Source organism: Manduca sexta, chromosome 14 (assembly GCF_014839805.1).
Source record: "Manduca sexta isolate Smith_Timp_Sample1 chromosome 14, JHU_Msex_v1.0, whole genome shotgun sequence".
NCBI classification, from domain to species: domain Eukaryota; kingdom Metazoa; phylum Arthropoda; class Insecta; order Lepidoptera; family Sphingidae; genus Manduca; species Manduca sexta.
Window position 1 is genome coordinate 5643430 of NC_051128.1, and position 15918 is coordinate 5659347.

Consider the following 15918-nt stretch of genomic DNA (forward strand, 5'->3'; position numbering starts at 1 on the left):
GAAAAACATACTCGGGAGCAACACAATGTCGGTTTATGGCATGAACTTCTTTATGGAAGAATAACGGCGTCCAAATGTTACGAAGTCAGTCATTGTAAAACGGTAGATGGAACTTTGGTATCTATAATTCTTGGTGCAAGAACTCCGGCGACATCAACCATTATTAGGGGTCGAAAATTAGAAGATAGAGTAAGAAAAACATATGGAAAAAAAAATTAGGGTTAAAAATAAATACATATGGTTATACATTTCTAAGATCTTTCCGATGATTGCTGCTTCACCAGATGGGATAGTCCAACTAGTGATAAAACCTCATTAAACTATATTAATGAAGACGGCAGGATAGCAAATATGTACTTTGCTCAGATACAAATGCAGATGTTTTGTGCAAATGCCAATAAATTTTATAGCAACACGAAGCTAGTACTGATTTTGAGACAAATAATGGTGACTCTTTATTCAGAATGATTATGATGAGCATTATGTTAAAACTCTATTGGACAGTGTTATTTTAATTTTTAGAAAAATAATAAATTTCCTGTATTGTATAAAAGCGTAACAGTTTGACTATTACCTAATAAAATAATTATTATTTGATTAAGATTTTTTATTCCAGTAACTATAAGTACCTATTAATAACTCTGTGCAACAGTCATTTAAATAATATTTTTTTTTGGTTTAATTCCTTGCCTTAATTGATATTTCTGCTCAACAATACTTAAAAGTAATTTCACTCTGGTATAACCATGGAACACCTGTACAGTATTTTCAATGGGTTAGGATACAAACCAAGAAAAGGAATAAAACAATAGAATAGTAACATAATATTTATTGTTATATCTATTTACTGAGAGCATCCTGCAAATTTATTAAGGCACATGCTGTTCTTATGCATAAATCTAACATACCAATTAAATTGTTATTTACAACTGAATGAAGCTTCAACATGCCAAATTCTCTGAGTCTTTGAATAACTCTTTCCACATGTATTCTAAGACTAGCTATTTGTTTTGTCTGTTTAACATCAGCTTTAGATAATTTTATTCCAGTAGGGACACTTGGGGGTCTCAACAAAACAAATCCTTTTTGTGATAAATATAATTCAAGGTGCTTAAACCCCCTATCAGCTAAAATACAGGCACCAGGTTGCAAGCATTCCAAAAACTTACTGTTTTCTAGTAAATTCACATCACTGATCCTTCCTGCATATCCATTAGACACAAAATTAACAAGACCGTCAGGTGTATATGAGATTAGATATTTTATGGTATTTGTTTTTTTATAGTCTGACCAAGTTAAAGCTTGATGGATGGCCTTTGTAGGTTTTTGGATTTCAATTTCTAAGCAATCAATAATACATGTTACCTGGTTATATTTGTGTCGAAAAGCTATTGGTAGATTTTTTTTTATTGACTCAGTTGAAAATGGTTTAATAAATGGTGAAAGGACTTTTATAATCTCAGGCATCTTATTAAAAAAAATATTGCTTGCTTGAGACAATGATAAATCAAAATCATCAGCTAGTTGGGAAAACGTTTTATGTAATTTAATTTTCATCAAACATAATAAAATATTTTCTAAAGGAATACCTGTGTGACTTACTAATAAATAAATTAGGAAATACAGTTCTTTTGGTAGGCCAATATATAATTTTGGGTTATTTTGAATTTTTGATAAAGTACTTTGCAGGTTTAACTTTTGAACCTTTTTACATTCTTCTACTACTTCAGATACTAGCTCACAGCTAGTATCTGAAGTAGTCTTGGATAAACTAGGTACCTTATATGGAGAGGATTCATGATCATCTGTTGATCCTACTAGAGATGGTGTACATGATATATCACTTTCACAGTTTTCTTCAGTGAAAACTAATTTCCGTGTTACAGTTGATGATGAGGAAGGATTGATTGCTCTATCCATTGGTATTTTCATGGGTGAAGTCACAGCAGATACAGTAACCTTTAATGGTGATGTTATTTTGTCTTTTTTTTTATACCAGCCTGTACCTGTTTACTTCTGTATTGTGGCTTTCGACACATTTGTATTGCTTTATGTTGCCGGATTTTAACTACTTGTGTTGCCTTATGCTCCTGTATTAGAGACATTTGAATGGCTTTGTCACATTTATTATTTAGATAAAGAATATTCTCTCCAGCCCGTAAATCTGTAAATAATAATCAAAGTTCAAAATGTTAGTTCAACAAATAATAACATTTATGTAATAAACATTTGAAAAGAACAGTAATAAGTAGTGTAACTAATAACTGAGGCCTACATCCAGCATTGGGACAATACACAAAACTGATATATTTAAATTGATTCAATCTGTATAAGTTACATTTTATAGATTATTTTACATTAAATGATTGTAAATTTACCTTTAATACAAGATGATGATTTGACGTCATCTTTATCTATGAGGTCTTTTTCAATCGCCGTAAATAGATCCTTTTTTTCCTTTTGACACCGGAAAGATCAGGTTCGTTTGCAGTCCACTGGCGTTTTTTATCCGCCTGGCAATCAAATTTAGATGGTGTGCAATGCGGTTTCATTATGATTTTTTTTAGTGAACCCATTATTTTATATCGCGCATAGTTTTCCATGTCGTTTTCCAACTGAAACGTAAAAGAGTAACAGTAAAATGTGACCAAGTCTGAAAGTATTTTTTTCTATTGTAAATAAATATTTAACAAATAACTAAAATGGTTATAGATATAGAAAAAAAGGTAAATAATGAATAGAATACTCACATCAAAGTGATCTTCACAGAAGTACAGACGAGATTTTTCGGACAACACATTTGGATCTCTTCTCGCAAGTTGTAACCAAGTTTTCCTCATAGTTATATCAGTTGGCACTTGAATCCACAACTTGTTCGGCGTTTTTACACTAGTATTCTTACATTCAGGAACAACACACCAATGATAAGGATAGTAACTCATTTTGTAATAATTTCCTCTTTCTCCGTGCACAGCTTTGTTGCTTGATGTTTACTGTCGAGATGACGTCAGCAGGGTTATCAACTCCTAAAAAAAAATTGCCCTAAAATCACGATAAAATATCCCTGAATGCAAATACCCCAAGAAAAGCCCTATATTGTCAATGTAATTTTGTATGGTGTAGTGTATACCCAATGTATATACCTATCTTAGAATATAATTGAAATAAGTTCCCTGTTTTATTAAAAGTTAAAGGCCGAAGCCATGCCTGTAGTTGTGAGGATCAAAGAGAATTATAATACAGCGTCTCAGAACAATGCTTGACATTGTTCTGAGACGTAAAGCGTGTATAGTGAGTAAGGTGTATTTGGAATTATTGCATTATGCTTTGTAGAAAAACTTAAATGTTTTACGTTTCTAATCTTTTTTTGTTCAGGCAAACAGTAATACAAGAAAACATTTTTATGGCTCTAAAAATAGCCCTAAATTTTTTTGGACCCTGAATAAAGCCCACTACCCTTATTTTAACCCTAAATTTAAGGCTAAAAGCCCTAAGTTGGCAAGCCTGGACGTCAGCAACGTGGCCTCTAGCGTTTTCGTTTATTTACGCGGGAAAATTTTAAATGTTATTTAAATGTACTTTTATGGCACTTATTGATTGAACAATTTTTCTATAAAATTTCTAGTGGTATTTTATCACCTTAAGATTAATTTGAAACACTTTTACATTTAATTCCCTATTTAGGCATAATAGATATCATTGTGTGGAATATTATCCGGCCTAATATTCGGTAATTTTCCAAAAATATGAATAATTCAATAAGTCACTCCGCGCGACGCATTTCTTGCACTTATATTACCGCAGACTATGTATAGCTCGTGGTTCGGCCTTACAAGAACTCCCACTACAAGAATCCCTAAAACATTGTAGTGATTAATAGCGATACATGTACGACGGCAGTGCTATTTTTATAAATAAAATTAAAAACACACATATTATTTCCCATGGCAAAAATTACTTCTTCTTCTTGTAGTGCCTCTCTAGCTAGTGAAGATTTTACTTATCGACATAAAAAAAACCTGTGTCAATCCATGTGCCAAATTTCGTCCAGATCTGTTTAGCTGTATCTACGTTTACTTCTTTCGTTTCGTTTAATTCTAAAAAATATCCAAATATTTTCACAAACTTTCGCATTTATAATATTACTTACATATTGGCAATATCATAGCCATAACACAATCACTGCTCGACCCCTTTTTGTGGCCGAGTTGTGGTAATATGAATGGAACCTCAAACTAATAAGATGGCCACAAAACTAATGTAAAACAGGATAACTAAAATATATCAAATAGACCAGAAAAAAATCTAAAAAAATAACGTGGTGTATATGATACAAACAGTATGCACAATAAGTTGAATTTTTTATTGTTTCAAAGTTTAACATAAAGATACAAAAATAGTTTAAAATAATCATGTAGATTCGCATCATTATTTTTATTCCACAAACCATGAGATTTTTTACAATTGGCAGATATTACTTTGATGGTCACAACTATTCTTTCTACATCAATACTGTAATACAGATATTTTTTTAAAATATAAATACACTTATTTGATAACTACAATTAACTGAAGAATGTGAACAGGAAGTGGAATAATGTATTTCAAAGTTACTGGAATTACTAGTATCTAATATTAAATTTTAACTTATTGTTAGATTAGTCACTGCTTCAAGATACAAGTAGTGATTATTCCAACAACTCTTACATACTATTAGTTGGGGACCATGACTGCACCGCAATATGAAAGATGTGGTAAGGGTAAAAATATGAACATTAATACATATATTTGATTGAAACATCATAAAATTGAATACATTTTTTTTTACAAATTAGAATGTTTGACTTTATAAATGCATATTCATATCCCCTAATAATCTTGTTCACAAGCATGCTCCAGTCTTGCCAAGTCCTCAATGCAATGAATATTGTAACAGCCATGGCCAACAGAATTCGGTGTGTGTGCCTACATTCACTCAGTGGCAGCCATTGCGCGGGCCTGCGCTCGAACTCTTTTATCATATTCTAACCGGTTTTGACTGGAACAAAATAATTAATAATAAACTCTCACTCAAAACCAAAAATAATATTGTAATTATTGGAAAATAACTTGTATGACGGAGGTTTGTAATGGCCTCAGTGGTCAGATACATTTAAAAAGGAAAAGTGTTCTTGTCTCTGTCAGTGGAGTCAATGTTTTTCTTTTATCTATGAAATAAGAAATAACAAACATAATGTTCTTATACCACTAATAAAATTCATAGAAATCTCACTCAATCTTAATTAATTTGAAACATGTAGCCTATATTCTATAGAAATATATAAAAAATATACATAAATTCAGATTTCTGCAAAATCAAAATTAAACAATAGACCATACATGTTTTCTATTTCAGACAAAAGTTTGATTTTTTTTTTATTGTATATAGCACTACAGTCTAACAACAAATATCTATCAGCACAGTCAAATAATATTTTTTCTATTAAATCCAGCAAAAAACCAATTGGATCAGGTGATTTTATGATTTTCTCTGCTCATAAACACCCACAAATCACAATTCTAGAGAAATCTTGGATGCAGAAGAGAAAGAGGAACTATGGAAACAATAGGCCTAATTAAGGCTACTAAGAAAACACCCTGTCCATACTCAACACAAGCTGTTATTTATATTGGTTTTCAATGGGACAGCTGTACCGTCCTACTCCTGCTTGCAGCATTAAATGTTTCTGTACAATTACACACTTTTTGAAAGAAAGCATAATTAAATAAGATACAAACCAATAGATTGTGTAGGCCTCTGCTTGAGCGGGATCTTTGACATTTGGTTCATTGAGCAAGTCCTGAATACCAAGCAATATTTGTTTGATTGTTATTGCTGGGCGCCAATCCTTCTCCTCGTCCAATAAGGAGAGACATACTGTGCCTGATGGATACACATTGGGGTGGAACAATGGAGGCTCAAACTTGCATTTAGGTGGGCTTGATGGGTAGTCATCTTTGAAGATCATACGCAATTTGTACAAACCACCTTCCCATGGTGTCTGCAAAGTGTGATTGTTATAAGAATGTAAGTATTAACTTAAATCATAAGGCTCTTTAAAAGTGAATAATTATAATATACTATAGTTATTTCACATATGATAATTTTAGTTCAACAAATAATTCTTAATTTACAGCTAGCTGATTCTAATATTTGTAGTTTCTCAAGTTAGGTCACGGGAGATATTGCAGTTAAAACAAGAGGCGTGTAGACAAACGAAGTAGCAAACTTCGGGCTAACAATAAAGATTTGCGTAAGCTATATTCAATTACAATGAAACTATGACAGCCACCAATTCTTGAATTCTGTTACTCACAAAATGTGTGAGTCGCTTTGTGCTTATTACACATATAAAAAAACTTAGTCCTTAGCGAAATGTTCTAGAATTACTAACCCCCTTTTTTCCAGGTATCGCACACTCCCATGTCATAAGATTTAAAGAACCGTCTGGATTCTTCATTGGTCTTGCAACAAATCCCTGCAACAATCATAATCTATGAATCCATCGCGTACGTCTAAAAACAAAAGCGAACAACAAGAAACAACAACTTACGAAGGGATGGTCCTTGCGCCAAGCTTTTCTCTCTTCAGCTAAACGTGCACTCGCTATACCCGACATTTTCTAGAAAAGATAATAAAGATCAACATACAAGATCACTTTCCCTATTACTATTCGATAGAGCTAATAATTTTACTCACTTATGCAGGAAAATATAAGAAATTAACGATGAAAAATAAATTATAAAGCGCCAAAGAGCGTCCCACACGAACGACCACAAATTTTTGCACACAGACAATAAATATAAAATAATATGGATGATAGAGAATGGACTGAATGGAACAGTGTTGCCAGATGGCTTTTATGTAATGCTTTCAAGTTGAGTAACCTGAATTATATTCATATTATATATACAGTCTGATGCCAAGCCTATAGATACAAAAATATTGTTTATGAATCACATGCACGATGCCATTTTTCACTTTACATAAGTGCATCCAATAGGTCCTTTTCTTACAGACATCAAACTAAGATACGAAAAATAGTTCGCCTACTATTACGCTACTCTATGGCTCTTTGCCCACGAGGCTATTGACACGCTTTATGTCGGCAAATGCAATACCTAAATGTAAATAAGACTAAAGAACTGTAACTAACTCCTATACAAATAATAATGGTTATTTTTTTGTTCGTAGAAAAACATTCCGAAAGATTGTAATTTTAATATATTATGAGGCTAACATAATAAATCAAGAGATATGGTCGTTTAAAAGATATCGAGAGGCTAGAGCCAAAATCAAGAGATCTCCCGATAAATCGGGAACTTTTGCAACACTGCCCTACAGTTAAAGAGGGTCGTTCGCAAAGAGCATTACAAATCGTTCGGTCAAAACTCTGTAGATACATAATATTATGTTATTCATAAATTATTAAAAATACACTTACAACCTAAGATGTTTTTATTACATAGATACGTTATCCGAGCTCAATACTGGCAAGACGAAAGTAAGGTAACTGCCCGACATTCACTTAGTCAACCTCCAACCACTGTCGCGACTAGTCGGCTTACTAACTTTTTGTATTTTTATAAATAAAATGCCTTCCTGTGTTTTTAGACGATGTACACATTATACTCCAACTGTGAATGAAAAAACGTTTCATTTTATACGTTAGTAATAAGTATACACTATTTAACTTATTTTTTTAAACTAATAAATCCATTTTATTCGACTGTCATGGCGACGGGGCGGCCGACGCTCGGGCCCATTCGGAACCACTCGGGCTCGCTCGGGCCGTATCGATGCGAGCCGCTAGGGCTGTGACTATAGTAAATACTCCGCTGTTTTTATGTGCAATTTTGTTAGTGTATGACGCGTCTATTTGTAAAATGTCATTGCTTACAACTACAAACGGGTTTATGAAAAATTGGATCCCCAGAGCAGCCTAGCGCAACAAGGAACAAAAAATCTTTTGTATGGAATTGACATGGCATTTAATGGCGGATACTGCTATCTCTCTCTCTCAGTACAGTTTCTCTTTCTATTCCTCACCGCCATTATTATTGTTTGTTGACTTCCTGACGTTTTGGAATACATTTGTGTTTTATTGATTTATGTTTGTATTATTTGTTATTCAAACAAGTAAAAATATACCAAAAGTGTTTTTGTTGGTGTAAGTGAATACGTTTTAAAGACATGCCACCAAAAAACGTTTCATTACGTGTGAAATTTTTGGAGATCGAGCCAGTCGAATAAATCACAAAAGCAGAATATTTATGGCGAAATTTCCATTGGATGAGGTCAGGTAAGCATTAATTAGATGTTTTTAGTCATCGCGCAAATAAAGTAGCTTAAAAATAATGAAAATTCTCATTTTCTAAAAACCATTATGTTACTAGTGATGTTGTTATTATTATCGATACCTGTTTAAATTTATTAATCAATTTGCCCTCCGTGGTTTCACCCATTTAGGTCTAGATTCTGTGGGAACATAGTGATAAAAAGTAGTAATTCGAACTATCTACATACCAAGTTTAATCGCAATCATTTTAGATTTTTTTGCAGGTACGAATAATAAACATACAATTGCATGCACACGCTTTATAATATTAGTAAGATGATGACTGATCATCAGGACAAAAAATACTAAAGTCGTGTATGTGTGTGTGTGTGTGTGTGTGTGTGTGTGTGTGTGTGTACTTAAAAATGCGCTGAGCAATCAATATGCCTGGTCACTGTTTATGATTTTAGGATTAAATATAATTTAATAAGCAATTTATTTACAATTAAAAAATATTTCCAGATGCCGAAAGTGGGTTCAGGTTGTGGGAAAAGAAGATTTGATATATGTTCCCAGAGAAAAGCTGCATACTCTGAAATATGTGTGTGGTTCTCACTTTAACAACAAAGACTTTAATAAAAAGAACAATCGCCTTAGAAAGTCAGCCATACCACCGGAAAATTTGAAAGCTGATCCACTTCCTGATGAAATGTTTGAATTTCCGTGCCATGTTTTTATAAACAATGAGTGTGACAAAGAAGTGTCACCATCCTTTGACTTTATAATTAAATATTCTCATTGTACCTTGACCTATCATATTAGCCTACATGGTGAATGAAGGATTTTATTTTAAAATACAATTATTATTCAACATGTGAAAGCTTTTCATTTTATTTCGAGTCCTCATTTTAGTCCAGCCTTGTAATTAATTATAGTGCTAAAATGTTCACTATATAGCGTGAGTTGGATTGATAATGTGGACTCGAAAATACATTATATGAATTTTATCAAAGTAGCATTAGCGTCGATTCCCACCCAGTAGAATTTATCGATATCGATAAAAAGTACTCACAACTATGTATTTTTTTTCAGTTGGTAGTATTGTTATTTGACGTTCCTGACGTATTCTTCCGTGATATTGGTATTGATACGCCATGTAAATTCGATTTTATTACTTTGTATTAAGTCCTGTCTCTTAAAACGTAGTGATTATATTCTCTTTGCCCCAGAGGTGATGGATGTTTAAGGTGGTAGCTCAAGGTCCATTTTCATAATTTTATATGACGAAATTTTAAAGGCCTAAATATCCATGATTATTAATTATTTTTACATTTTTCTTTCAACTGCGAGAACTAATCACTAACTAGACGTGAATTTAAATTCTTTACTTGCCAATACTTGTTTAGTTACCCAGATTAAAGCCGAAACAAAATGTATGAAAATGGACCTTGAGCTACCACCTTAAGCAAGCGGCCCGTCGTAAAAATCTAAATCTTTTCTGCAACCTGCTTCAAGAAGTGTGTTGCGCAGCGCCGCGCACGTTGGTCTCTGCTTTATTTGTCCCTGCGTTGGTCCTTTCGAAATTGAAATCACATTCATAAAATTGAATACGCCATTTGATTTGTACATACAATAGAAACTATAACCACAAATGATATTAAATAGAAATTGTATTAAAATACTAAAGCACGGTAACTAAATCCGAAAACTAATTTTATATCGATGTCTAACATTCTCGCAAACATAAGAAATTATCATTTCCACTTGTTGGAAGTATTATGGAAATATTAGAATAGTTTTCTTCTAGTCAATATGTAGCAAACTATTTATAGGTCCAAAATAACATTTAAGATGCTTATAGTAAATACGTGTTCGCTATATGTTTGAATTTCTAGGTATAAGTAAATAAACAAATTAAGTACCTACATATACTTAAGTATTATTATTATTTTCAGACCTAAGGCAGCCAACTGTCTGAAGTTACTTGACAGATTCGTAAAAGTATATTACAAATAATACATCTTTTTATTTTATACTTACTATGCTGTTTAAAATCTTTGTTTTTTACCTATAAGATTTAAAATTTCACTATTGTAAAACATAAAGCTATACGAAAATGTAGGCATTCGGGGCGCTTCCAACGTTTTGCGGAATTATTTTACTAATATTTGCAAAGCTGGATTACATCTATCATTACGGGACAGTCCCGCAGAATGCAGGAGGGTTGGCCGCTTCATATTTACCTTAAAATTAAACTATTTTTCGTTCACGGAAAGGACCACAAAAGCTGCAAAGTCTACGAAAGGTCGCGTCGGGAGAAAACTAAAATATTAAAACCTCGTTAAAATCTGAATAATAGTTTACTTTTAATGTCTAACATTCGCGTAAACATAAGAAATTATACTTATTTACTTGTTCATATCTATTTTTGTACGGGAGTGGACTGAATGTTTAATGCTTGAGCTCGATGTAAATATAGCCATAGATTTACTAAACTCTTAATTATTGCTTTATAGGTTTAGTGAGTACGCTAGAGAATTGTGAGATGCTGAGTTCAATTCCGGATTCTGCATATTTAGACTGTTGAAAGAGTGAAAAAAACGAGCTTATTTTTAAATGCTCTGAATCTTTGTTTTATACTATGTCAGAGATGCAATCTTGTGGGGAGATTTACTTTTGTCAAGATCTATTTACATAATTAATTATTGTATTATCTACATAAGTAAATCTCGCGACAAGCTTTCATCTTTACATAGTACAAAACAAAGATTGATTAATGTAAAGGTTATTTATTTCTTTTTAGGGCATTTCAATAAAAACTGGTTTAAAATATTTTTTACTACCTATTTACTTCTTTCAGCAAATCTATTAATTAAATAACCATATTATAGGAGTGCGTAAAAAAATAGTCCGCCATATTGCATTTAAAGTGAAGAAACTAATTTTTTTTATATTCTTCTCAGAAAACCTGTTCATCATCTTGTGCCATCCGCCATATTGGATTTAGTATGACGTCACTTAGCTAAACACCATAGACGTTTTTTATCTAAGGACGGAGCATTGCTGTGATAACAAGTCTGTTTTTCAGTGCTGACGGCAGGGTAGTCTTCGCAGTGCGTAGACATAGGGCCGCGCCGCGCCTAGGCTAATATTGAGATACAATTTTAATCTAATTTGCTGTCAGATAAACAAAGCTGAGAAACAGACTTGTTATCACAGCAATTCTCCGTTCTTACATAAATAACGTCTATGAATAACGGGGTTAGATTGAATGAAAGTGTATGTTTAGCACAACTAAACAACCTAAACGTGTGTGCTAATTTTCATCTTAATAGGTTAAGGGATTACTGCTTTAAAAATGTATTTACAAGATTTGATCCGAACATACATACTTACAAATATTGCAAGTTATATAAGAGCTTGTAATCAGATTGTAATGACGCGAGAGTTCGTCTGAGTAGGTAGTAGGTACTAAGTACCTACCGACCACTATTAATGCGATGAGCTAATAATTTATTTTTGTCCCTCCAAGCAGCAATGTACAATGCTATTGTGTTCCGGTGTTCCCATAAATATACCTAACTTGTAATTTTTTTTATTTCCAAATGCTTCATAGTTTATATCCTATATTTTCACTACTTATTGTTAAATAACAATGTTCTTTATGTGTCCTATGTGGGGAAGCCGAGGGGGACGCGTTCCGCTATTTGATACGTTGCTCACCCCCCTCCTTAACTTGTAATTACTGAATATTGTACAAATATTGTGTATTGTAAGACATAAGGTGCGTTGGGGTTAAATCGGACGCTTTTTCGACGTGTTAAACAGTCTCCTCGAATTATTTTTTTACAATAATTCTATAGAAGTTATCATAATGAATCATTAACTTAGCTATTTGTTATTAAATATACTAAATGGTATATATTTTTTCAATTCCTTATATATAACAGTTAATGCTTTATAAGGTTTTAAAAAAGTACCGTACTTTTAGAAATGTGTGAGAAAGATAGGACCTTCACCGGTATAGTTCGGACTACTCTCTAAAACCGTTTATGTTGAAAGGATTCTAAAATCCATAAAAAGAGTATATTCTGATCTAGATAGTCATTTATAAACATTCAAAAAATTTAATTAATTGCGTAAGATATTTTTAGAAGCGAACTTTGTTTTTTTAATAGTTCTAGGCATACGATCTTACCCCTCATGATTGACACTGTAGATATTTTTAAAAATAATCGAAGAAATAGTACATACAAATGTAAATAAATAACAAATAAAAAAATTGATCATTCACCTGGGCCCTTATTCTCTATGGTAGTGTAAACGCGTAACGCGGCCGTGTCATGTTATCTTCGAGAAATGTGCGTGGAATGGTATTCTGTAAGCCAAATTTCTATAGTTCTAAACATGATGCGTTGTGTTACGTGCTTGTTACGCACTGTTAAAATAACGTGCGGGATAGAGAATAAGGCCCCTGAGCTAAAAAAATTTACATAATTACTGAATTCAGACGTTTTCGTATTTAAATTTTGACACAAACTTGCAATATTTTACAAGTGCTAGATCGAACGATTTTTATCCGTTCTTTAACGACAAATAATTGTAGGCGTAAAGATCGGATCTCAGGGAATATAGGTGTTTCGACAAATGTGAATAAACAAGTCACAAGATTTATTTCCTTTTTGATACTATACAACTACTAAATTAATTTAAAACAGTAAATACTAAATTAAAATTAGACAAATTCTTGCATGGGGTTAATCCGGATCTGTCAAGGAACGACGAAATACCGATATTCTGTTTGTTAGCACCGTAAACATTATTTACTTGACGGAATCATTTATGTGAAATAGTGGAACGTAGGGAACAAAATGGGGTCTAGTGGTCAGGTAGTGTTGTCTAAAAACAAAAATTATAACACAATTGTGAGTTATGTGATTTACACGATGTTACACCTCCTACGATCTTACCCCAACGCGCTTATCATCTAATGTCACAGGGTGGCGAGCGCATTTGCAATACCACGCAGTGGTATGCCATCGCCACGCAGATCACGCAATGTTTCATAATTTTAAGCTAGGGTGTAGTTGTTAAGTTATATTATACTCAAAAAGCTCACCTGCAAGGAAGCGACTTCTTTATCTCTTATAATATTTGAGTTGGCCAGAATGGTAAATTCTTGGTGCATGGTTCTCCCGACACTCGGAACTTCAATGTTCGAATTTTACAATATAAGTAGGTACTTAGGTAATGGCACGGATTTGGTGGTCATGTGCCATACCATTAATTATTTAAGGTACGGTCTGTCTATTCTTTTGTCGATAAAATCCGCCGATCTAATCCCATCCAAAATAGCGGAATTAGGCACTTGTAAATTTTTCACAAATTCATCATGTAAAATAATTAATTATTTCCACCATTTAGCGGATATTAAACTTTATATATTACTAACTTTTGCTCGCGGCTTCGCCCGCGTGAAGGAGTTTTCCGGGATACGTTTTTTTTTTCGACTTACGTGATATACTTATGTATGATTATATTATTACCAAATAACACAAAATCATTATAAATTGTAGCGCATGTGTTATTCTGATGTATAAATAATATTACTTACTATAAAGTGGAAAAATCCGTTCTATAGTTTTTCCGTGAAAGAGGAATAAAAATACACACATGCATCAATAGGTACATCCATCCTCACAAACTTTCGCATTTATAATATTAATAGGATTACAGTCAAACCGTGTCACTCGTGATTCACTTTCAAAATGCAACTGGATCTTAAACCCCGTGTAAATCCTTTCACGCGATCTAAGTGATTTTGTTCGAATTAAAAAGATACTCTTTACGGCTATAAAAGCAGTCCTTCGATTATAACACGTATAATAACGCAAAAAGACGTATATACTTAGGTCTCGTAGATAGAATAGGGCTCCCTGATTTAATAATTATTATCTACACCACGTAAATTTACATGTTTCCTCTTGTCTTATGGTAAGCCTGAAGTACTCTGCTACTTATCAAACTATGCGAGGAAATGGCGACGCAGGAGAGTTATCTATATGCACACGCAGGAATTAGTGGTTTTTATACATGATACGAAAGATATAAGTACTTATATCCACTATTCCGGCTAGCCACGAGCAAGGAAAGGTTCAAAGAACTGACTGCCAACCTTCAGTAATGGAGGGGCACCTGAAGAAGAAGAATACATATATATCCACTGTTTGAATATATCCTGCGTATAAATCTACCCCACTTTCCTTTACCTGTTTTGATAATATGATACATTGTGACCTGATTTCGTATAAGTAGCCAAATGAGTACTTACCTACCCAGATAGGTACCTAGGTACTCGATACCTCATATTACTTATATTCTTGGTGCACCCATAATTATTACATTTAATGTGGCAGAAGGAGCGTTACTTAGGTTTAATTTGGGAAGGAGTAGGGGATGAAACGTGTTGTTCATTTGGTAATTTATTCGACAGTACGAAATGCAATAACAAGGTTTGCACTTTCTGTGTGAATCCTGGAAAGATCTTAGTAGACTATAGGCCCACCGCTCATTAATGACACAGACAATGTATGTAACTACTAAGTACTTACTTAATTCCTTTATTGATTTGACTAAGTACTTACTCATTAACCTCATAATATACCCCCCCCCCTCCCCCCTACGAGGCAATTCTTGTGCGCTCCATCCTCCATGCATGGAGGTACATTTGTCGCGGCCCTACGCACACCTAATTAATTATACCTCATGGTTGTAAGTACACATTGAGGCCTATGAGGGACTCGCGAACATTTCCCTTTCCTTTCCCTTCCGTCCATTCTTAGATGGTTCCTTATCCTTCCCCCACTTTTCTCCAGGGCCCTGGAGTCGCTAAGCCGGGGGAATCTAGTACTTACTTATCCCATTCGCTGTTTTCCCCCGGTGTTGGACTGCATGGTCTGTATCCAAAAAAAAAGAACCTCATGATATAGGTTACCTATCTTAGTTAGCTTGTGGGTACCTACCCACTTAAGAACCTCTTCATATATTAAGATTATATTAAGTACTTAAGTATGTAATTAAGAATTTTGACATAGTTTATGATGTTTGTTTCTCATGTTTCTTATTACAGATTAACATTTTTTCGTACATTTTCATAGGCAGTAAGATAGGTAATGTAGTTATTTAAAATAATAATATGTGACTCGCCAAATAATAGATAATAAGATGCCAATTTTGTCGCCATTCATTATATTTAATGGATATTCCACATTTTGTTGGTATATTACATGAAGTATGACTTTAAAAGATGATTGCTACATTACAAAAGTGAAATATGTAAAAAATCTAAGTTATAATTACAAGTAGTCAGTGCTTTAGCGTAGAATTCATGACTGTCGGCAAAATGTGACGGTCAAACAATCATGTCGGCGAAAATGTACGCCAACGATGAAACCATAAGTTCGATACGTTATGTCCCTAAGCTAGCAATTTTCTGATTGGTGCGTTCAATTATATCACGCTTTCTTATTGGCTTACATTGAGCCACTGTACAATGAAAACGTGTAATGTCGGCGAGTCGCTAGGTGGCGGTCAATGCTTG

At 33.4% G+C, this 15918-nt stretch overlaps 2 protein-coding genes across 3 annotated transcripts; both read right to left on the reverse strand.

Annotated features, from left to right (window-relative positions):
* Positions 1 to 814: 814 nt before the first annotated feature.
* On the reverse strand, positions 815 to 4356 carry LOC115447884. 2 transcript variants are annotated; one of them, XM_030175167.2, is made up of 4 exons: positions 2751 to 4356; positions 2379 to 2615; positions 1766 to 2164; positions 815 to 1729 (listed from the first exon to the last, which is right to left on the reverse strand). In XM_030175167.2, the coding sequence occupies exons 3-4, from the start codon at positions 1930 to 1932 to the stop codon at positions 841 to 843; spliced, it is 1056 nt and encodes a 351-aa protein (XP_030031027.1). In that variant the 5' UTR covers positions 1933 to 2164; positions 2379 to 2615; positions 2751 to 4356; the 3' UTR covers positions 815 to 840. The 2 variants fall into 2 exon arrangements, with proteins under 2 accessions (XP_030031027.1, XP_030031025.1); XM_030175165.2 differs by having other exon boundaries at positions 815 to 2164.
* A 269-nt stretch (positions 4357 to 4625) lies between these two features.
* Positions 4626 to 6926, reverse strand: LOC115447885 (SUMO-conjugating enzyme UBC9-A). The gene is made up of 5 exons (XM_030175168.2): positions 6740 to 6926; positions 6594 to 6662; positions 6435 to 6518; positions 5779 to 6041; positions 4626 to 5038 (listed from the first exon to the last, which is right to left on the reverse strand). The coding sequence occupies exons 2-5, from the start codon at positions 6657 to 6659 to the stop codon at positions 4972 to 4974; spliced, it is 480 nt and encodes a 159-aa protein (XP_030031028.1). The 5' UTR covers positions 6660 to 6662; positions 6740 to 6926; the 3' UTR covers positions 4626 to 4971.
* Positions 6927 to 15918: the final 8992 nt, after the last annotated feature.

Bases quoted from the DNA above. Each gene is read 5' to 3' on its own strand.
- LOC115447885 (XM_030175168.2), bottom strand. From the start codon at position 6,659: ATGTCGGGTATAGCGAGTGCACGTTTAGCTGAAGAGAGAAAAGCTTGG. The intron at 6,519-6,593 runs GTAAGTTGTTGT...TGATTGTTGCAG, and splicing joins GGCGCAAGGACCATCCCTTC to GGATTTGTTGCAAGACCAAT. The intron at 6,042-6,434 runs GTTAGTAATTCT...CACACTTTGCAG, and splicing joins CGATACCTGGAAAAAAGGGG to ACACCATGGGAAGGTGGTTT.
- LOC115447884 (XM_030175165.2), bottom strand. From the start codon at position 1,932: ATGAAAATACCAATGGATAGAGCAATCAATCCTTCCTCATCATCAACT.